Source organism: Enhydra lutris, unplaced genomic scaffold (genome assembly GCF_002288905.1).
Source record: "Enhydra lutris kenyoni isolate GAN:26980312 unplaced genomic scaffold, ASM228890v2 scaffoldscaffold31, whole genome shotgun sequence".
Taxonomy (NCBI): Eukaryota; Metazoa; Chordata; class Mammalia; order Carnivora; family Mustelidae; genus Enhydra; species Enhydra lutris.
In genome coordinates, this window is record NW_019154115.1 from 8,966,762 (window position 1) to 8,990,563 (window position 23,802).

The 23,802-nt window shown below is 38.3% G+C and overlaps 2 protein-coding genes across 8 annotated transcripts in view; one reads left to right on the top strand and one right to left on the bottom strand.

The window, feature by feature from the left end:
• Positions 1-2,731: 2,731 nt before the first annotated feature.
• LOC111153327 (PIGB opposite strand 1) lies at positions 2,732-7,048 on the bottom strand. 7 transcript variants are annotated; one of them, XM_022512288.1, is made up of 4 exons: positions 6,849-7,048; positions 5,747-5,812; positions 5,181-5,446; positions 2,732-2,752 (listed from the first exon to the last, which is right to left on the bottom strand). In XM_022512288.1, the coding sequence occupies exon 3, from the start codon at positions 5,362-5,364 to the stop codon at positions 5,200-5,202; it is 165 nt and encodes a 54-aa protein (XP_022367996.1). In that variant the 5' UTR covers positions 5,365-5,446; positions 5,747-5,812; positions 6,849-7,048; the 3' UTR covers positions 2,732-2,752; positions 5,181-5,199. The 7 variants fall into 7 exon arrangements, with proteins under 7 accessions (XP_022367996.1, XP_022367994.1, XP_022367992.1 ...); XM_022512286.1 differs by lacking the exon at positions 2,732-2,752 and adding an exon at positions 5,040-5,066; XM_022512284.1 differs by lacking the exon at positions 2,732-2,752 and having other exon boundaries at positions 5,087-5,446; positions 6,849-7,047.
• The window catches only part of LOC111153326 (phosphatidylinositol glycan anchor biosynthesis class B), a 39,770-nt gene continuing 23,016 nt past the window's right edge, over positions 7,049-23,802 (top strand). The window contains exons 1-5 of the mRNA XM_022512283.1: positions 7,049-7,190; positions 9,048-9,180; positions 9,596-9,716; positions 14,315-14,419; positions 15,838-15,968. Of these exons, the coding sequence (XP_022367991.1) occupies positions 7,058-7,190; positions 9,048-9,180; positions 9,596-9,716; positions 14,315-14,419; positions 15,838-15,968 (623 nt within the window). The 5' untranslated portion in view covers positions 7,049-7,057. The remainder of the gene's footprint in view (positions 7,191-9,047; positions 9,181-9,595; positions 9,717-14,314; positions 14,420-15,837; positions 15,969-23,802) is intronic.

The window sequence follows — 23,802 nt, forward strand, 5'->3', positions numbered from 1 at the left end:
CTTTCACATCTATAAAGCTGGTCATAACTTTTTTCAAAAAGAAAAGAAAAATTACAAGTGTTACGTGAGGATACGGAGAAATCGAAACCCTATATATTACTGTGGAAATGTAAAACGATGTAGTCACTTTGGAAAGCAGTTTGGAGGTTCTTCAAAATGTTAAACAGAATGACCATATGATCCAGCAAGTCCAGTGTGATCTTGGATTAGTTCCCAGACCAGGAAAAAAAAAACAACTGTCTATTGATCTAAAGGACATCAGTAAGACTTGGTAAAATTTGGATAAAATCTGAGATTAGATAATATTGTGTCAATTTTAATTTCCTGATCTTGATCATTATATTTATGAAAGACAAGGAGTTTGTAGGAATTACACACTGAAATATTTAGTAGTAAAAGGGTATCATGAGGGCAACTCACTCTCAGAGGGTTTAGAAAAACAATAATGTGGTGTGTTCATGTGTAAATATACATACACGGAGAGATTAAAGCAAATGTAGTAAAATGTTAACATTTGTGGAATTTTATATAAAACTTTTGTACTTTTTGCACCTTTTCTCCAAGTGTGCAATTACTTCACAATAGTTTAAAAAAAAACTTTTGAAACTCACTTTAGCAAGTCCCATTGGATCAAGTCTAGTGGCCCACTTAAAAATCTATTATTTTCGTGGCTTCCCCTCTCACTTTTTTTACTCCCACTATCTGCTCTCCTTAAGAGTTAGAATGGATTTGTGCTGAGATTGGAAAAACAGCCACCCAATTGTTACATGGAAGGCCCTGATGATATTCCTTTCACTGAGGCACAGGTGAGGAGGCCACTGACATCTCTGAAAAGCTCCATGGTGGTTGCCCTTTATAGGCTGGGATTGACAGTTGAAGATACTGCTGCAACAGGTCTCCCTAGCATCAGCTAGAAATAAAAGGATCCCCACTCACTAAAGCTACAGGTATTCCCTGTCCCCAGTACTTGTCCCAGGCCTTGGTAAAGCCTGCAGGTAAGCACCCTCCACACACGGGATGCCTCTGGATGAGTTGGCTCTGGTGGCCAGAGGGGCTAGCTCTGGTGGACAAAAAAGCTTGAGTTCCTGGGCACCAAAGTACTGTAACAACTAGAAAGGTATTTTGGGGCAGGCCACTATATCAAGGGCATTTCACAGACTGCCAACAGAAACACACCCCCAGTCTGTCTATGAACAAGGCCCATTTACTCGCTCTGTAACTATAACCTGATGGACAGACTTTAGTTTTGTCAGATATGTGCAGACTGCAGAGGCACTACTGGGAATGTAGCCAGGGAAACACCATCTTTGCACACCCCCTTGGCCTCATCGCAGCTTACTGGTATCTCTCAGAAAGTAGTTGATACACTCACCTGAAGTCCCAATTGTTACAACTTTTACCAAGAGGACACCTCCAAATCTCCTGGTCTATAGATCAGCAGGGTCTACAATTGTGTGCCCACAGGACTATATATTTACATAAGTTAAGAGCTGCTGCCCAAGGATTTGGCTTCCACTTAGCCTGAATCCAGGTACTGACTGAGATCACAGGTCACACCATCCACAGCTGGGATCCATTGAAGAACAAATCAGTCTACTTAGACAATCACAAATGTTCCAAAGACAAATAAGAGCTAGGGCAAGGTTGAAAAATAAGGTTCATCTCCTACATAAGACCACTCCTTCAAGACTGGGAGAAGTAGCTGTTTTGCACTATACTTAGAAACAAACATGGAGGGACGCCTGGGTGGCTCAGTTGGTTAAGCAGCTGCCTTTGGCTCAGGTCATGATCCCAGCGTCCTGGGATCGAGTCCCACATCGGGCTCCTTGCTCATCAGGGAGCCTGGTTCTCCCTCTGCCTCTGCCTGCCATTCTGTCTGCCTGTGCTTGCTCTCTCTCCCTCTCTCTCTCTGACAAATAAATAAATAAAATCTTAAAAAAAAAAAAAAAAAAAAGAAACAAACATGGAGAGTCAAGGGTAATGAGGAAACAGAAAAATAGGTTCAAAAAAAAAAAAAGAGAGCAAGAACAAGACAAGTCAGAAAAAGACCTTAATGAGATGCAAAAAAAAAAAAAAAGTAATCTGCCTGATAACAGTTCAAAGTAATGGGTATAAAGATGCTCCCCAAACTCAGGAGAACAATGGATGAATACAGGGAGAACTTCAACAAAAAGATAGAAAATGTAAAAAGAAACAAAACAAAAATCACAGAGCTGAAGAACATAACTGAACTGAAAAATGCACAATACCATTCAACAGCAGGCTAGATGAAGCATAAAAAATGGATCAGCAACCAGGAAGGAAGACAGGGCAGTGGAACTCAAACAGAACAACAAAAGAAAAAAGAAATTTAAAAAGAGAAGATAGCTTAAGAGACTTATAGAACAACATCAAGGAGAATAATATTAGTAGCATAGGGGTCTCAAAGGGGAATAGAGAAAAAGGCAGGAAACTTATTTGAAGAAAATAATGGCTAAAAATTTCCCTAACCTGGGGAAGGAGATGGACATCCAGGTACAGAAAGCAAGGAGAGCTCCAAACTAGATTAATCCAAGGAAAGCCACATCAAGACACATTATAATTAAAATGTCAAAAGTTGGGGTGCCTGGGTGGCTCAGTGGGTTAAAGCCTCTGCCTTCGGCTCGGGTCATGATCCCGGGTCCTGGGATCGAGCCCCGCATCGGGCTCTCCGGTCAGAGGGGAGCCTGCTTCCTCCTCTCCCTCTGCCTGCCTCTCTGCCTACTTGTGATCTCTGTCTGTTAAATAAATAAATCTTTAAAAAAATAAAAATAAAAATACAATGTCAAAAGTTAAAGAGAGAATCTTAAAAGCCTCAAAAGAAAAGTTTCTTATATACAACAGAACCCCTTAAGACTACTGGAAGATTTTTAGCAGAAACTTTGCAGGCCAGAAATGAGGGCCATAATATATTCAAAGTGCTGAAGGAAAAAAAAAAAAAAATCCAACTAAGAATACCCTGCCCAGCAAAGCTATCATTTGGAACTGAAGATAAAGACTTTTTCCATATAAACAAAAGCTAAAGCAGTTCATCACCACTAAACCAGCTTTACAAGAAATTTTAAAGGGACTTCTTAAAAAATGCACTAATAACAAAATATAAAAGTAAAAATCTCACTGGTGAAGGCAAATATATAGTAAGGGTAGGAGAATAACCACTTATAAAGTTAGTATTAAGGTTAAAAGACAAAAGTAACAACTATAATTACAACTGGTTAACAAATACACAAAATAAAAAGATGTAAAATATAACATCAAAAACATAAAACATGGTGGGGGAATAAAAATGTAGAGGATTAGAATGTGTCAAAAATTTAAGTTACTATTTACTTAAAATATGCTGTTAAATACATAAGCAGTTATATATGAACTTCATGGTAACCACAAAGGAAAGACCTATTGTAGATACACAAAACATAATGAGGGAAAAAAAAAAAAAACCTAAACAGAACACTAAAGTCAGTCATCAAACCACAGGGAAAAGAGCAAGAGAAGACAAAAGGAATAGACGGGAAATATAAAAAGAGATGGAAAACAAAATGGTAATAAGCAGATACCTACCAATAATTACTTTAAGTGGACTAAATTATCCTATCAAAAGACATAAAGCAGGTAAATAGATTAAAAAACAAGACTCATCTATATACTGCCTAAAAGATACACTCTTCAGAAGTTAAGGACACACACAGACTGGAAAGGGAAATATTCCATGTAAATGAAAATGAAGAGAAAGCTGGTGTAGCTATACTTATATCAGACAAAACAGACTAAAGACTATAAAAGACAAAGTAGAGAATTACATAGTGAAAAAGCAGTCAATCAAACAAGAGAATATAAAAATTATAAATATTTATGCATCCAACATAGGAGCACCTATATAAGACAAATATTAACAGACATAAAGAGAGAAATTGTTCACAATACAGTAATAGTAGTGGATTTTAACACCCCACGGACCTCAATGGATAGATCATCTAGAGAGAAAATCATAAGAAAACATTGGCCTTAAACAACACATTAGAGCAGATGAATTTACTAGAAAAATACAGAATATTCAATCCAAAAGCAGCAGAATATACATGCTTCTCAAATGCACATGAAACATTCTCCAAGAAAGATCACATGTTAGGCCACAAAGCAAGTCTCAACAGATTTAAGAAGACTGAAATCATATCAAGCATCTTTTCTGATCATAATGGCATGAAACTAAAAATCAATTACAAGAAGAAAACTGAAAAAAAAAATCACAAATATGTAGATTAAACAACATGCTATTGAACCATCAATGGGTCAACAAAGAAGTCAAAGAAGAAATCAGAAAATACCTTGAGGCAAATGAAAATGTAAATATAACAATGCAAAATCCATGGGATGCAGCAAAAGATGTTCTAGTAGAGGAGTTCATAGTGACACCTGCCTACCTCAAGAAGCAAGGAAAATCTCTAACTTCACATCTAAAGGAACTAGAAAAAGAATAAAGCCCAAAATTAGTAGAAGTAAGGAAATAAGATCACAGAAATAAAATAGAAACTAAAACTAAAATTTAAAAAATCAATTAAACTGGTTCTTTGGAAGGATAAACAAAATTAACATTTTGCATTGTTATATTTACATTTCATTTGCTACTTGAGGGGCATTCTGCCTGAGGTACTTGACTTGATTCACTTCATCTATAAACAGTACTATAAACACCATTTCCAGCTAGTTTATGAATAGAGTCTTGTCATCCCTTGATCCTGTTTATGCTGCATTCCCAGAAAAATAACATCAACTGGGAAACAAAAATTCTTTAGACATTTATTTTAGTTTTTAAAAATGACAAAATTAAACACTACAATTGACAGTGCTTGTTTTAAAATCATTACCTATGATTTGCGTTTAAAATATACTTGAGGGGTGCCTGGGTGGCTCAGTGGGTTAAGGCCTCTGCCTTCGGCTCGGGTCATGATCTCGGGGTCCTGGGATCGAGCCCCGCGTCGGGCTCTCTGTTCGGTGGAGAGCCTGCTTCCCCCTCTCTCTCTGTCTGCCTCTCTGCCTACTTGTGATCTCTGTCAAATAAATAAAATCTTAAAAAATATATATATGTATATATATATACTTGAGAACTTTTTACTAGATTATTTATACTCAATGCATAATTTCAATAGAATTTAAACAATTACAGTTTAACTCCATGTAGTATTAACTTTTCTTCTCTTCTGATTCTTGTGCCAATTTCAACTTTTCTTTTAATTCCATCTGATCTCGGTAATACTGTTCAAATATTGGTTGATAAATATACATCCCTCCAGCAATTCCAAGGATGCTAGCAAAAAGCAGTTGTGGAAGAGTCAATCTCCCAAACATTTTTCAACAAATGCCATACAGTGCTTTTGCCACACGGTGGTTTTGAAAAATTACAGTCAACATCCAGGAAATATCTTCAGATCTGTGTACAAAGAAAATAGAAAGCAAACCAATAATTCAGCATGACATCCTTTTAAAAGATTCCATGTCACTACTTTGTTCCAGAGTGAATAGTATTTTCATCATATGTAAATATCATTTGATTTAACTAAAATAGGAATATAAATACACAGAGAATATGATAAATGGGTTAGGGGGTGGTGTTAAGACAAAGCGAAATCCTACTACAGAATTTTCTCAATGGTTTTAAATAAATAATTCTTAAAATGACAAAAGTGGGGGAGAGGTTAGGAAGAGGCATGCTCTTGTCACCTTTACATACCATCATAAAACTATCAACTAAACGAAACAGCTGCCCCCAAAAGTTGAAAGTGGTTGCCAAGCCAATCTGGAAGTAAAAGAAAGAGAACTGTTACTTTTCATTATTAGCCCTTTTTTATTTATTTCATGTTTTTCGCCAATATGCATAATTAAAAACAATTTTTAAAACAGGCTAAAGGATTTTATGAGTTCCCTTTGATGCTTTAGAAGGTACAAGTAGACATTAAATATATGTAAATAACTTGCCATCCACTTTTGATAAAAATATAGAGATCTGACTGATTCTACTTTTAATAATTGAGGAGTAAAGACTCCAGTACTTCTCAGAAAGTTATACTTGTGAACACCATAGACTCTGGAGAAAACAGTTTATGAAAGAGGAAAGCAGAATAACGAATTTACATGTTTGCTTATAATGTAACAGTCTTTCACCGTCTCCTAGACAGGCCCTCGAGGTTACAAAAATCATTAGTGGCAGAACCGGTCCTAGAAACTAGGTTGTCCTTAACATCGCTAAAATGTAATTTAAACTAATATGGGAAAGAAATGCCTGATTGCTCTTGGACTCTACGATTAACTAGATAAATGACAACTTATCAAGCATGCTACGGTTCATCGCCTGCGGAAGGACGGAGGGAGGGAGGGGGTTTTTTGCAAGTGGGCTCCTTGGAAGATAAACCACATTAAATGGGAAGGATCCCCTTTTGCCTCTAGTTTGCTAAGTGACCCTGACCGAGTCACTTAAGTTTCCGAACCTCATTTTCTACATCTGTACAAGAGCTTAAATCAGCCCTACTCCGCCTACCTCGTCCAACAGCTAATGTGAGATCACCCAATCAGTGAAATGTTACACAAACACGTCTGCAATTATCATTACTACTAACGTTGCCACTTAAACACCTCCGACCGTTGGGCTGTCGCTTCGCGTCGCTGACCCCGCCTCCCGTCTGCCCAAGTCTAGGAGAGTTCTGGCTCCTTCCAGCAGTTTCCGGAAAACAGGGCGCAGAGACCACGAAGCCAAAGGCGGACAGCAATCTCAGGAGAAGAAGCTAAAGAAAAAGCGCAGACCCGCTCGTGACAAAGCGTACCGGTGCCAAACAAACCTGCAGCACTCGGCGGCAGACACAAACAGCGAGGGTCCGTGCGAGAAAGCGGCCTTTTCCCAGATACCTCCGCGCCTGCGAGTGACGGCTGCTGCAGAGGCCAAACTTAGTGAGCGGAAGAGCAACGCGCGTTTCTCCAACTCCCGTCTCCCTCCTCGTAGGGACTGAGGTGCCTAGGGATCCTCAGCCGACCTCGAAGGAGGTGCAGGATGAGGCAAGAGGGGGACGATAGCCGACTCTTTTTCCGCGGCTTCCAGAACCGCTCCCAGGAGAAGATGAAGCTGCGAAAGAGAAAGTCAACCTTGTACCTCAGCCCCCGGAAGAGCGCCTTGCGCCACGGAGGTGAGGGGGTGGGGGTGGGGGCGGGGGCGTGGCGCGGACGCCGAACTCCCAGGCGGAGGCGGGAAGCCGCGGACCCTGAGCTAGGGCTCCATCTGCTGGGCGGGGTTGCCAAGAAATCGTAGTGCACTCGAGACCGGATTCTCGGTTCGTGCCACTTGCAGGGCCCTTTATTCCGCATTGGTTAGTTCTGCCGCGGCCGTGCGGAGCGAGTGGACGTGACGTAGCCATCCGCATTTTAGAAAAACACCCGGGCTGGGAGTTAACCTGAGATCTCGCAGCTACGGAGGGACTGGTTCCTGGGGTTGAACCGGGTCTGACTGCCACCCCATTTATTTTTCCCACCCTCGCCTTCTCTCTGGTCCGGTGTGATGATGTTGACAGGAGCAAAATCACCCCAGCAAGTGGACTTTTGATCTGTCAGACGGGGGTATTTACTATAAAGAGGGACTTCTCATTCATTCAGTCATTATGTATTGTGCGCCTTGCACGTGCGGAGCACTGTGTAAGCGGCATGAAAAGAAAGCCGAGTTTCCCCCTGGAAACCTGCGACCAAGAAAGGAGAGAGTCGTTTTGCTAAATGGAGGATTGTGACGGTTTGGGGGGGGGGGGGGGGGGGGTTAGCTGGGCCCGAGTTCTGTCGCTCTTTTCCCCTAATCCTTCCTTTGTTAGAAGTTGGATCCCTGAGAGTAAAGGTTAGTAACGACGGTGAATTACCATACTGGTCACAGACAAATAGTAGAACTTTTAGGTGATTCAAGATCACTTGTTCGGGGGCCCGCTCTGAGCTCTGCACCAGTCCACAGAGTAAAAGGGTTTTTCTTTCAGCAGATATAGTTCAGTCGGGGTGTTTCTTTAGGTGCTTCTGAAAGATGAAAGTTGAGATGGGGCATGTGTGGTGTGTTGAATGTGCCAATCGTCTGAAAAATATTTAAATATGTTCCCAGAGAATAAGGAAGGAGAGTGGCAGGAACTAGAACTATATAGCAAAAGACTCAAAATGGATCACAGGGCAAACACAATTACTCAGGAGGCCAAACAGGCAGGTCTGAATAAATTAAAGCCCCTTCTCTTAAAAACCAACTGGGTATTGCCAGTTGAGCTTTGTTGTCAGATCTTGGTTGTGAAATGCTGCAAATCTTTTATATTGAAAAAGATTTTAATACAAAGTCGGATTTTTAAATGTTGACAACTAAATTCACATTTAAAAAAATACTCTGTATGCAGCTGGTGGGCTGTCCAGTTGTGGCAAAGAACAGGGCTTTGGAGGCAGCAGACAGACCTCGTTTTTAATCCCATTTAGTCATTTATAACCTTTTTGACTTTGGACAAGGCAGGTTAACTTCTTAGTCTCAATTTCCTCATATGTGAATGGGGCCAGTACCTACCCTTTAGCATGATTTGGAGGATCAAATGAGATAAGGCATGTGAAGGAATGAACTCAGCGCCTTGCATAGAGTAAGCATCAATAAGGATTATTTAAAAACATGCAGAGGACCGGCAGTTTGATATGCCACTGTTTGCCATACATAGGAAGAGTTGATCCTAAGTAATTTGTTAGCTTTCCTTTATAGGCAACCCATATAGTTAATTCAGTGTTATCTTACTATTCTCCTTATACAATTAATTGCAAGAAAGATTGGTTAAATGAAAGGTGGTAATTTCCCAGTGGTGAGGCTTGGGCCCTTGTATAACTGTCTGCCCAGGTCTGCTTTGAGAGTAGTGCCGACGGGCCAGAGTTCTCTATTGTACCTTCACAGAGTCTGAGCAAGGTGCCAACCAGAGCAGCAGATTTTAGTTCTCTAAGTGGAACTTCCCTGACTTTTGTGCCACGATTACCTGTTTTGTTTTGTTTTTCAGATCTCCTTGGTGAAAGCATTTATCTGGTCTTGTTTACCATAGCATTACGAATATGTAACTGTTTTTTAGTCCAGACAAGTTTTGTTCCAGATGAATATTGGCAGTCTCTTGAAGTTGCACATCACATGGTTTTCAAATATCCTTTGTAGTTTCTTTTCTGGACTAGAAATGTATATTCATTTTAGAAATTGTGCCAGCTTCTCATAAATTTTCTATCAATTTTACTAAGTAATTTTACTTATCAAATTATACCATTATTTTACACTGATATTTCTTCTTTCTTTGATGGTAATATATTTGACTCAACCTTTAACCAGCAGGTATTCCCACAGAGCTTAGTACTGTGGAGGATATAGATGAAGTAAAACACACATTCCATTCTTAAAGAAATTATGAGTTTAATTGGCCAACTGCATTTTTTATTCAAATAACCAGTATAAAATGCTATGATTTTAAGCTGCTTTATCCAAAAAAATGGAAATTTTTCATGCACAGAAATTAAAATAGATTTTGTTTCAGTGCTGCTTAACATTAGTCCTTAATATTACTAATTATGGTTATTTGACCTGGGAATGGACAGAAAGATTGAGGGGTTACACTTATCCCTTAATCTTTGCAAGCATTTACAAGATCCTGCATCTTTTGGGGAAAGATAGTGTTCAACTGTTGGTAAGTTTAAATAAAAGTAAATTAAAAAGTAATTAAAAGTTGATTTATTCCATCCTTTTTAAAAGGCTAATGTATATTAACTAAATGACTTTATTGGTATCACAAGGTTTGTTTTTAAAAAGATATTGTTACTGAACTCTGACCATATCTGGGCAGCCTACAGTTCTGAAAACATACTGCAATGTGTAACCCTTCATTATGTGCTAAAACAAAAACTGAGCATGAAAGTGTCCTACTTAAAGGAATCCTGTGAATCCTATTAAGATAGTCAGACTTTCAGAATGACTACATTATATATTAATTATTTGGACTTTAGAAGTATTCTTCCTTCATGAAATAATCATGAGAGGAGTGTTGTATTTTGTTTTAACTTGTGAGCAGAAGATCCTGTTATATGAGCTTATGAAGAACACATATAAACCTACTCAGCATTTAGTGTTGAAAATAAATCTTAGAGAAAATTAATTTGATAAGAATTTGATAATATGCACAACCATTGTGCTATGTATATAGTAATTAGGCAGCAATAGTAAGTAAGGTTGTAATTCCTAGATCATGTACTTCTGGGGTCAGTTGCCAAGAGAGGGTACAAAAGAACTAATGGGGCCAAAATTTCCCTAAACTCACTCTCAAGATCTTTTAAGCTGTCCTCAGATTAGACTCAGAAGTTTGGGCCTTCCCCATTTTCTGTTAGGGAAGTAACCCAGAATTCCAAAGGCAGTCCAAATCCTGAGGGTTTCTTAGAACCTGGAAAGACACATGGAAGTATCATGGGGAAGGAAAATTTAGAGCAGCAGCAGCATTTCTTCCATGGACAGATGTTGAACTTTGGGGCTGTGAATTCCCTTGTCCTGAAAGGGTTTCTAGATTATTTGGGGTAACCATAAAGCCTGGAACCACAGGCAAATATACGTAATGCTATCAAGGATATCTTATATCTCAAGAAGTCATCAAGGATATCTTATATCCTAAGAAGTAGATTATATTGTGAATGAAGGAGTCTTCAAGATAGAAAACTTCCTATTCCTCCAGAACCTATCCACTTCCCTCAACCTCTAGCTGACCCACCTGTGATTTAAAGTAAGCCTCCTCTAGTCCCCATCCCCACCCTACTGTCCCCCCAAAAAATCTGGAGCTTGACCAGATGGAGAAACTTAAGATGCTATCAGTTAGTCATTCATACTGTCATATTATCTTTTTTTTAAAGATTTTATTTATTTATTTATTTGACAGAGATCACAAGTAGGCAGAGAGGCAGACAGAGAGAGAAGCAGGCTCCCCACTGAGCAGAGAGCCCAATGCAGGGCTTGATCCCAGGACCCCGGGATTATGACCCGAGCCAAAGGCAGAGGCTTCAACCCACCGAGCCACCCAGGCGCCCCATCATATTGATTATCTTAAACATACACCACATGATTTTGAAACTAGAAGGGGTCAGAGAAGTGAAATAAATAGACCAAGGTCACAGGATGTTAAAAGCAGAGCCAAAACTAGATCCTGGGGTGCCTGGGTGGCTCAGTGGGTTAAGCATTTGTCTTCAGCTTGTCATGATTCCAGGACACTGGAATCAAACCCCACATCAGTCTCCTTGTAGGGAGCCTGTTTCTCCCTCTCCCTCTGCCCCTCCCCTCCACTAGTGCACTCTTTCTCTCAAATAAATAAATTTAATCTTTTTAAAAATTTTTTTATTTTTTATTTTTTATTTTTTTAAAGATTTTATCTATTTATTTGACAGAGATCACAAGTCAGCAGAGAGGCAGGGGGGGGGGGGGGGGGGGAGCAGGTTACCTGCTGAGCAGAGAGCCTGATTGGGGCTTGATCCCCGGACCCAGAGATCATGACCTGTGCCCAAGGCAGAGGCTTAACCCACTGAGCCACCCAGGCGCCCCTAAAATCTTTTTTTTAAAAAAGAAAGAAAGAAAGAAAGAATAAAACTAGATCTTAGGTCTGCTTATTCATAGCCTAGATACCTTGTCCCCAAACTGCATAAAGTGTGTTTACAGAACTAGTAATGGCTTAGAATTGCACTGTCTAATATGGTAGCCACTAGCCACATGGGTCTACTGAATATTTGAAATGTGGCTAGTCCACATTGAGAAGTGCTATTAGTGCAAAATTCATACTGGATGTCAAAAACCTAATACAAAATAAAAATGTAAAATGTTTCTGTAATATTTTATTTTGATGAAATGATAATATTTTAGATATATTGGGTTAAACAAAATAACAAATTAATTTTACCTGTTTGGGATTTTTTTTTACTTTTTAATTTGGCTACTATAAAATTTTAAATTACATACATGGATCATGTTATATTTCAACTGGACAGCACTGGCTTAGAACACATGAGAAGAAAGGGATATAGAAGACAGACCTGAATAGGGGACCAAAGTGGGGGCTCTCAATAGTCAGAAGACATATAAGGGCATTTGTCCTCTGGAGATTAATGGAAGAATCAGGAGCTTAAAGAACAGGAGAATGGTGAGCTGCCAACACAGTGCCATATTCAAGATTTACCCCTTGCACGTTCCTTCTCTTTGCCCCACCCCTCTCCTTTTCATTTCCAGAAGTCATATGCAAGTGTTACTTAATTCTTCTCAGATCCTTACTATAAACCTAGAAAATTACAGTATCTTGAAGGTCTGGAGAGAGTTCTAATAACTGGGAATTTACATCTCCACTTACTTTTGTGTTGAACTAAAATCTACCTTCTTTTATCTTTATTATTTTTAATAGTTTATTTATTTATTTGAGACAGAGAAAGAAAGAGCAAGTACAAACAGGCGTAGAGGGAGAAGCAGGCTCCTGCTTAGCCAGGAACCCAAAATGCGGCTCTCTCCTAGGACCCTGGGATCATGACCTGAGCCAAAGGCAGTTGCTTATATGACTGAGCCACCCAGGGGCCCCAAATGTACCTTCTTTTAAATTCAAGTTTTCTACAAGACAACCCTTCAAAAAGTTTTATTTATCCAGGATAAATATCTCTATTTCTAAATATCATAATCAGATAATATCCTTAAGACATCTTATAATTTATTAAAATCTGTCTTAAAATGTAGGTCTCCAAATTGAATATAATATTGAAAGCTAGGGTAACTAGTTCAGAATATAGTAGAACCATTAATCCTACAAATGTTATACTCCCGTCATTGCACAACATATAGTTTCAGTGGCTTCTTTGTACTGTTGGCTTATATTAAACTCGTAGCTAAACTGAATTCTCACATAAACTACTTTCAGGCCTGAGAGGCAAGAATGAAGCATAAAGATCTCTAGGCAGAGTAAGCAGAAGGTATGTACATAGGTGCCTTTTGCTGTATTTTACAGGGCAGAGTTTAAGTGAAATTATGAAGTACAGCATACCTTTAAAACTTAAACATTTATTTAAAACTTACTGACAAAGAGGAGGAACATATAAAGCTAAAGTGTTAGAAGCCATTGGCACCTGAAAGTAAAGCCACTCTAATTACACTGTAAAATTAATAAAGACTGGTCCAACACAAGTAAAAATTTAAATATATTTTTAGAAAACATCTTTTGAGCTAACCTAGATTAAATTGTCCTCTATCAGTGTGTTATTTGTTAATGATAACTGTGACACATTTTTTTAAAACTCTCAAAGATGTCATTGTGTAGCATTAGAATTACTAACTGTAATTAAGTTATAATATTTACTCTTTAGTTTTACCCTTAAATTTACTTTTTAATGTCATCTGATTACTGTGTTTCTGTAGTTGTAGAATACTCGTCCTTTTATAGAAAAAAAAAAGTAACTCATTTTATTATCCATATTGCAGGATGGGGAAGCAGTGTACCTTAGTAGTTAAGAGCACAGTCTTTAGAATCAGGAAGACCTGGGTTTGAATTCTGGTTTCTACACTAGCTGTGCAGCCTTGAGAAAATTATTTAATGTCTCTTTACCTCAGTTTCCTCACTTATAAAGCAGTGCTGATCTCACAGGGATTGTTAGGACTGAATGCGCTGATACACGTAAAGTACTTGGTATGATACCTATCACATATTACTATAAATGCTTCATAAAAATTTAATATTGTTATGCTAACAAAGATAATTAAATATGTTTCTAAAATAGAACCTTAACACTGTGAACTGTTTTGTTGGCTATCTATATTAAAAGTAATAGTGTTGTGGGTGCCTGGGTGGCTCAGTTGGGTAAGTGACTGCGGCTCAAGTCATGATCACAGAGTCTCCGGATCGAGTCCCTCATCAGCTCCCTGCTCAGTGGGGAGCCACCTTCTCCCTCTGACCTCCCCCACTCTTATGTTCTGTCTCGATCACTCTCTCTCAAATAAATAAATAAATAAATAAATAAAAATTTTAAATGGTTGTAGTGTTGTAATGTATAAATTACAGAAAGAGAATAAAACTACCTTGGGCATATCCCTGAAAAATTAATGTCATTTTTGTAGAAAAACAGGTATTTTTGCAAAAGAATAGAATACTATATTACATTTATTTTTGTACTAAGAATGGCCTTCAATTGATAGTTGGATCAGTTTGTTGATTTCTTAATGATAATTCTGTCTGAACCAGTACATGTTTTTTAATATCTTCTTTTTCTTTTTAAACTATTGAAGATTTGGATTCCTAGACTTGCCCAAGCACTTTTGTCTGCTATAGCAGACATCAGACTCTACTCATTAATGAAGCAACTTGAAAATCAGCAAATGGCAAAATGGGTGGTAAGTCCTAAACACTTTAGAAACTATTCATTTCATTCCTAATAGCATGAAGCACATGAAAAAATACCAGTTCTCAAAACAGCTTCAAAAGATAATTTGTACAACTTTATAGAGGTACTTCCATATTGAAGAACAGCAAAATGCAAGTGGTGCATGCCATATCTCTACTTCTGATTGCTCCCCAGGTGACTGAAGCCACTAATGCCCTCAAAATCTTTGAGAGGCTAAACCCCAGGAACAGGCTTGGAAGCACTTTCACTCATCAAACCTGTCAGAGTCCTTGCCTCACTTTCTACAGAATTCAATAGGAATTGTTCTAATCATTGCCTATCTCACAAATAACCTCTACTGTGTACAACCTTTTTTCACTACCTCTAGCTACCTGAGACTGAGCCTAAGAAGCAGGTTTTCACTGAAGCATTCTTGCACCTCTAGCCTGAGTGTTTGAAAGAGTTAGACTCTGTAAGGGAGAAAATGTGGTATAGAAAACTGTCCTTTGTCAGACTGGCTTATTTCACAGTGGGGAGATAGATTCCTGATACCACATTCAAATCTTGAATGGAATTTCTCATTGAAACCATATCCTGAAGAGTGATTGGATTCTTTAGTATTGTAGTTAACCTCCCTTGGGTCTTTCTTAAATAAAATTTTATACAAGCTAGCTTAGAAATCTTACTACCTTTTTAATACTGTTTCTCCCGGAAAATATATTCCCAATTCCAAGTAACCAACTTATCAACAAATTTCTGGAATTTAATTTATTAATAAATATTAATTAGTTTGCTAATTATTACTAAGACATGTCTATAGATAGTGTGTTTATTTGCATTAAAAAGACAGGAGGGTTTAGCGATTGAGTCCTTGTTAATGGATTCAAGGATAAAATCAGTCTACTTTGTGCTTACATACACTGAAGAAGGCTCAACCTAAAATGTCAAAAAGTGTAATATCTTTGAAATCCTTCCTCCAAAGAAGTAGTACCAGGTTCTTCTAGATTGGGAGAAGCCTTTAAATCCACAAAACTTTGGAACATTTTTTAAAGGCTGTATTTGAAGAGCTAGGAATCTAATACCACATGTTTAACATCCTTGCACCAGCTAACAAGTTTCTTTTAAGACATTTGCTTTGTAGACTTGATGCTTCTGTTTGCATGTTCTTCTAAAACCTTCTTTATTATTTTAGTCAATTTACCTGAAAGTATAAATTTAGTAACTTTAACACCTACATATCTGGTATTATTATAGACCTATGTATAATGTAACTTCTTGAAAACAATGTTTGGGCATGCTTATTTTCAATATCATTTATGTTTTGATGTGATTTTTGCAGTATGTATACTTGCTGTTTTCCATAGAAGAAGATAATACTGAGCTTTTCCCTTTCCCACTCCATATATGTTTGCTTACAATTGTTCTTAGTTTTTTTGCCAGTTGTGCTCTTGGTTCACATGGTATTGCTGTACCAGAACTCTTACAAACACCATGGAAACTGTTCTCACTATAATTGCTCTTTTCTACTATCCTTTGGAAGGTTCAAAGTCTATGAACAGGTGAGATATATTACTGTTAATTATGTACAAGGCGTGAAAAATCTTAAATAGCAATATATTGTAATGTCTCGTGGACCCCCAGGATGTTTATTATTTCATGAAGTTTATTAAAACCACACTGTCAGTTGATACATTTCTTATAGTAGGAAACAGATATATGCAAACTAGGTAATGAAGGGCAGTTTAGTAAAAGGACTATGTGTAAATATTTGGGCAATGTTTAGAAAAGCCAATAAGGGGACAACCATAGTATCCCAGGGCTAGTCATAGGAGGAAGTTTCCGCTACTCTGTGGCCCCAAAGTGAGGTAATTGTTATGGGAATCCATACAAAGGTGTAACTCAAGAGAGGGCCCCAATAGGGGACGTGCACAGCCAGCCTTTAGCCATAGCAAGAAGAGAACTGGGGAAATAAAATGCCCTGACTTAACTCTTCTGCCCTCCAGTCAGTCAAGGCCAGTCAGAAGCCAGAAACCAAGTGAGCTCATTGATATAGACCAGGTAGGTCAGCTTCCCTGCACATAGAGCAAGTGAAGAATAGAGGAAAAATAGATCTGGAAGGGCAAAGAGAAAATATAAGGACCCAGGAGATTGGGTCCAAGATGGCAGCACAGGAAGATTCTGAACTCACCTCCACCTCAGACATGCCATCTATAGGAACATATGGATCACTTCCTTCCAAAAAAGATCTGAAAGCTAGATGAATTGCTCTCCACAACAAAGGGTAAAGATAGGTAGAACAAGCAGAGACACAGTCTTACAAAAAACCCCACATGCAGCATGGCAGCATACAATAGGGAGAGATCTCACCAGCTAGACGCTTCTTCCAGAAAAGCAAGGGGTTGATGCCCCCAATCAGGCACTCTGGCCCCTGAAATCTGCACCAGAGAACAACCTCCCAGAACATCTGACTTGGAAAATCAACTAGTTGATATCCAGGGGTCCCCAAGTTCTATAGGAAACTGAGGCTCCCCACTTGGAAGTCTCACATGTAGTCTGTTTCCCTTGAGACCCAGTGGAAAAACAGCCATTTGAAAAGTGTCCAGCAGTGACCTCAGCAGGAGGGATATCATAGGTGTGGAGGTCATCCCTGTGGAGTTAAGGGATTCAACTCCACATCAGGGACCCCCTGCCTGGGGATCTGCATCAGGAGTGTGAGTCCCCATAAGGTCTGCTTTTAATATCAGTGGAGTTTAACTCCAAAAGACCTAGAGGCCTATAGAAGACCTAGACTCTGCTCTTAAAGGGCCTAGAGACAGCATCACTTGCTCCAAAAACCAGTAAAGCAGCAGCAGTTTAAAAAGCAGCAGTTTAAAAATCACCTGAGCCAGACATGAAGGAGATTTATTGACAAATTTTAAGGCATGTACCAGAGAGGCTGGGCACTTTCCCCAGGAACAGAAGTGCTGGTGGGCACCATTTTTCTTGCCTACCTTCAGCCCAGCCGGCCCAACACTGGCAAATGACAGTTCTGACACTTTCTATCTACCTTGCCAGCATAGCTTGCCCCACCCTGGCATTCCTCTGCAGACCTGCCTCACCCAACCTGGCAGATGCCCCTCCAAAGCAACTGCCACCATTCCATACCCAAGTGGCAGCCACTGTCAGGGCTGGTACCCCTCCACAGTGACTCCAGTCCTGGGTAAGAAGGGCATCCCTGCCCACCAGTACACCCACATCAATTGTGGCCTGTCACCAACGGGAGATCACACAGCCCATATAAGGATAGCCCTGGAATGCCTGGTTCTGGTGACCAGGGAGAATGCTTTTCTAGGCCCATGGGACACTACCTTTAAACAAGGAGACATAGCTGATCTACCTAATACCAATAAACAGGGGCGCCTGGATGGCTCAGTGGGTTAAAGCCTCTGCGTTTGGCTCGGGTCGTGATCCCGGGGTCCTGGGATCGGGCCCCGCATCGGGCTCTCTGCACAGCGGGGAGCCTGCTTCCCTTCCTCTCTCTCTGCCTGCCTCTCTGCCTACTTGTGATCTCTCTGTCGAATGAATAAGTAAAATCTTAAAAAAAAAAAAAAAACACAGAGTCAGATAAAATGAGATAGAGAAATATGTTTTAAATGAAAATAAGACAAAACCTCCAAAAAAGAACTAAAGAAAATGGAGACAAGTAATCTACATGGTAAAGAATTCAAAGTAATGGTCATAAATGCTCACCAAACTTAGGAAAAGAGTGGATGAACTCAGTGAAAACTTAAGGAGATAGAAAACACAAAAAAGAACCAGTTTGAGCTGAAGAATGTAATAACTGAAATGAAAAATACACTGCATGGAATCAAAAGTAGATTAGAGGATGCAGAGCAGCAATCTGGAAGACAGGGTAGTGGAAATATCCAAACAGAAGAGCAAGTAGAAAAGAATTTTTAAAAATGAGAATTGGTAAGGGACCTCTATTACATTAAGCAGACTAACATTCACACTATAGGGGTCCCAGAAGAAGAGAGAGAAAGGGGTAGAAAACTTATTTGAAGAGAAAATAGCTGAAAAGTTCCCAGAAGGAAACTGACATCCAAGTCCAGGAAGCACAAGAGCCCCAAACAAGATGAACCAAAAGAGATCCAAAATAAGACACATAATAATTAGGATGCCAAAAAGTAAAGATAAAGAGAGAATCTCAAACACCGCGAGAGAAAAGCAACTAGTTATATACAACAAGCCACCCATACAACTATTAGCTGTTTTTTCAGCAGAAACTTTGCAGGACTGAAGAGACTGGCATGATGTATTCAAAGTGCTGAAATGAAAAAACCTACAACCAAGAATGCTCTACCCAGCAAGAATTAAGGAGAGATAAAAAGCTGTCCAAACAAAAAAGCTTAAAGGAGTTCATTACCACCATACCAGTGTTACAAGAAATGTGAAAGGAAATCCTCTAAGCAGAAAATTTAAGAAAATTATCAAAGGACAATTTCACTGGCAAAAGCAAAATTCAGTAAAAGTAGTAGCTAGCATAAAATTTAAAGAGAAAATTAGTAAAATCAATAATTAGTTAAGAGATAGATGAAATAAAAATATGTACAATATGATATCAAATACATAATCATGGAGAGGGTAGTTTACTGTGCTTTTAGAATGAACCTCACGGCACTAAAAACCAATAATATATACACAAAAAATAGAAAGGAACCCAAGCATAACACTATGAAAGTCATGAAATCACAAGAGAAAAGAGCAAGAGGAAAGAACAGAGAATTACAAAAACAAATAGAAAACAGTTAACAAGGGGCACCTGGGTGGCTCAGTGGGTTAAGCCTCTGCCTTTGGCTCAGGTCATGATCTCAGGGTCCTGGGATTGAGTCCCGCATCGGGCTCCTTGCTCGGCAGGGAACCTGCTTCCCCCCTCTCTCTCTGCCTGCCTCTCTGCCTATTTGTGATCTCTCTCTGTCAAATAAGTAAATAAAATCTTTAAAAAAAAAAAAAAAGAAAGAAAGAAAACAGTTAACAAAATGACAGTAAGTACATACCTATAAATAAGTACATTAAATGTAAATGAACTAAATGCTCCAACCAAGAGACATGAAGTGACTGGATGGATTAAAGAAACAAAAACAAAACCCCATCTGTATACTGCATAGAAGAGACTTAATTCAGACCAAAAGACATGTACTGAAAGTGAAGGGTTGAATGTAGATATTCCATGCAAACGGAGGTGAAGAAAAAACTAGGTGGTAATACTTAGACAACAATAGACTTTAACACAAAGATTATAACAACAGACAAAGAAGGGCATTATAGGGATGCCTGGGTGGCTCAGTTGGTTGAGTGGCTGCCTTTGGCTCAGGTTATGATCCCAGCGTCCTGGGATCGAGTCCTGCATCGGGCTTCTTGCTCAGCAGGGAGCCTGCTTCTCCCTCTGCCTCTGCCTGCCACTGTCTGCCTGTGCTCACTCTTGCTTCTTTCTCTCTGACAAATAAATAAATAAATCTTTAAAAAAAAAAAAAAGAAAGAAAGAAGGGCATTATATAATGATAAAGGGATCAATCCAACAAGAGGATATAACAACTGTAAATATTTATGTATCCAACATAGCAGCACCCAAATATATAAAGAAAATATTAACAGGCCTAAAAGGAGAAATATAGTAGTAGGAGGAGACTTTAATGCCCCACTTGCTACAATGGGTAGATCATCCAGACAAAAATAAGGAAACAGTACCTTTAATGACACATTAAACCAGATCAGCTTAACAGACATAGAATATTTCACCCCCCTGAATACCCCACCCCAGCTGAATACACATTTTTTTGAAGTGCACATGGAACATTCTCTAGAAGAGATCACATGTTAGGCCAAAAATAAGTCTCAATAAATGTAAGAAGATAGAAATCTTACTAGCATAGTTTCTGAAAACAGTATGACACTAGAAATCAATTACAATTTAAAAAAACTGGAAAAAAGTGAAGGCCAAAAGCATGCTACTAAACAAGCAACAGGTCAATATAGAAATCAAAGAGGGAATGAAAAAATACCATGAGACAATGAAAATGGAAATATAACATTTGAAAATCTTTAGGACACAAAAGAAGAAGTTCTAAGGACATTTATAACAAAACAGGCCTACCTTAAGAAGTAAGAAAAATCTCAAACAATCTAGCCTAATCTAAATTTAGTAGGAAAAAAAAAAAAACCAACCCAGTTAGTAGAAGAAAATAATAAAGATCCCAGTGGGGGGAAATAGAGACAAAAAAAAAAAAATAGAAAAGATCAGTGAAACTAACAGCTGATTTTTTAAAAAGATAATGTTTAAAAATCTTTAGCCAAGACTACTCATCAAGGAAAGAAAGGACTTAAATCAGAAATGAAACAGGAGAAATTATAGCCAACACCATAGAAATACAAAGGATTATAAGAGACTATTACAAAAAAAATTATATGCCAGCAAATTGGAGAACGTAGAGGAAATGGATAAATTTAGAAACATAATCTTTCAGGACTGAATCCGGAAGAAACAAAATCTGAACAGACTGATCACTAGTAATGAAAATGAATCAATAGTCAAAAAACTCCCAACAAAAAAGAGTCCAAGATCAGATGACATCACAGGTGAATTCTACAAAACTTTTAAAGAAGTTAATACAGATCCTTCTCAAACAATTCCAAAAAATTAGAGAGGAAGGAACTCTTCTAAATTCATTCATTATAAGGCCAACATTACCCTGATAACAAAACCAAAGACACTACCCCCCCCCCAAAAGAAATTACAGGCCAGTATTTCTAATGAACGTTGACTCAAAAATCTTCAGTAAAATATTAGCCAAACTGAATTCAATAATACATTAAAGGTATCATTGATCATAATCAAATGAAATTTATTCCAGAGATGCAAGGATCGTTATATGCAAATCAACATGATATACGCAACAAAATAAGATTGAAAATCATATGATCATCTCAATAGATACAGATAAAGCATTTGACAAAATTTGACATCCATTTATGGTAAAACTTTCAAAAAAGTGGATGCAGAAGGAATATACCTCAACATAATAAAGGCCATAAATGACGAACCCACACCTAATAACCATACTCAGTGATGAAAAGCTTGAAGCTTTTCATCTAAGGTCAGGAACAAGACAAGGATGCCCACTTTTGCCACTATTATTCCACATAGTACTGGAAGTCTAGCCATAGTAATCAGATGAGAAAAAGAAAAGGCATCCAAATTGGTAAGGAAGAGGTAAAACTCACTTCTACTTACTACATATTGAAAACTGTAAAGACTCCCACCAAAAAAACTTAGAACTAATACAATAAGGTTACAGGATACAAAATTAATATACAGAAATCTTTGTGTTTCTATACACTACTAACTAGCAGTCAGAGATATTAGGAAAGCTGTGCCATTTATAATTGTATGTTAAAAATACCTAGGAATAAATTCAACAGAGGAAGCAAAAGACCCATACTCTTAAAAACTGTAAGACATTCATGAAAGAAATTAAAGTTGACACAAGTAAATGGAAAGATATACCATATTCATGGATTAGAAAATTAATATTGTTAAAATGTCCATATTACCCAAAGCAATCTACAGATTCAGTGCAATCTCTATCAGTGTACCAATAGCATTTTTCTCAGAAGTAAAACAAGTAATACTAAAATTGTATGGAACAAGAAAAAAAAAAAACAAACACCCTGAATAGCCAAAACAACCTTGAGAAAGAAGAACAATGCAGGAAGTATCACTCCCAGATTTCAAATTATACTACAAAGCTATAGTAATCAAAAAAAGAATGTATGGGCACTAAAATACATAGATGAGTGGAACAATATAGAGTCCAAAAGTAAACCCACACTTTTTTTAAGATTTTATTTATTTTGAGAGAGAGAAAAAGAGAGTGGGCATAAGCAGAAGGGATGGAGAGAGGGAGATGCAGAATCCCCACTGAGCAGAGAGCCCAATGTGAGGCTCAATCCCAGAACCCTGAGATCATGACCTGAGTCAAAGGCAGATACTTAACTGACTGAACCACCCAGGCACCCCTAGACCCATACTTCTATGGTCAATTAATCTATGACAAAGATAGGCAAGAATATACAATGAGGAAAAGACAGTCTTTTTAAAGATTTTTATTTATTTATTTATTTATTTATTAACAGGCAGAGATCACAAGTAGGCAGAGAGACAGGCAGATAGAGAGAGGGGAGGAAGCAGGCTCCCTGCAGAGGAGAGAGCCTGATGTAGGGCTCCATCCCAGTACCCTGGGATCATGAACTGAGCCTAAGGCAGAGGCTTTAACCCACTGAGCCACCCAGGCGCCCCAACAGTATTTTTAATAAGTGGTGTTGGATAAGCTGGATAGCTACATGGAAAAGACTGAAACTTGATTACTTTATCAACCCATATACAAAAAATAAACTTCAAATAAAGACCTAAATGTAAGACCTGAGACCATAAAATTCCTAAAACAATGGTAAACTCCTGGATGTCAGTTTTAGCAACATTGTTTTAGATCTCTCTCCCTAGGCAGAGGCAACAAAAGCAAAAATAAACTTTTGGGACTACATGAGCAACACAGCAAACCATCAACAAAATGTAAAGACAAACTACTGAATGGGAGAAGATGTTTGCAAATGATATACCCAGTAAGGGGTTAATATCCAAAATTATAAAGAACTCATACAATTAAAAAAATCAAATTAAAAAATGGGCAGATGACCTAAGTAGAGATTTTTCCAAAGAAGACCTACAAATGGCCAACAGACACATGAAAAAATCCTCAACATCACTAATAATCAGGGAAATAAATGCAAATCAAAACCAAAATGAGATATCACCTCACACCTATCAGAATAGCTATTACCAAACAGACAAAAAATTACAAGTATTGGCTAACAGAAATACCATATGTATGATCCAGCAATTCTGTGTCTGGTTATTATCCAAAGAAAATGCAAAATCCATTTTAGCCACCTGGGTGGCTCAGTCAGTTAAGCATCTGCCTTTGGATTCCAGGGTCCTGGGATCAAATCCTGATTTGTACTCGTTGTTCAGTGGGGAGCCTGCTTCTCCACTTGCTTGTGCTCATGCTCTCTCTCTCTCTCTCTCTGAGAAATAATAAAATCTTAAAAAGAAAAGGCAAACACTAATATGCACTTCTATGTTTACTGCAGCATTTTATTTACAATAGGCAAGATACGGAAGCAACCGAAGTATCAAAATAGATGAACAGATAAAGAAGGTTTGCATACACACACACACACACACACACACACACACACACACACACACACACACAGTGGACTATTACTCAGCCATAAAAAGAATGAAATCTTGCCATTTTCAAAAACATGGATGGACCTAGAGGATATTAGATAAGC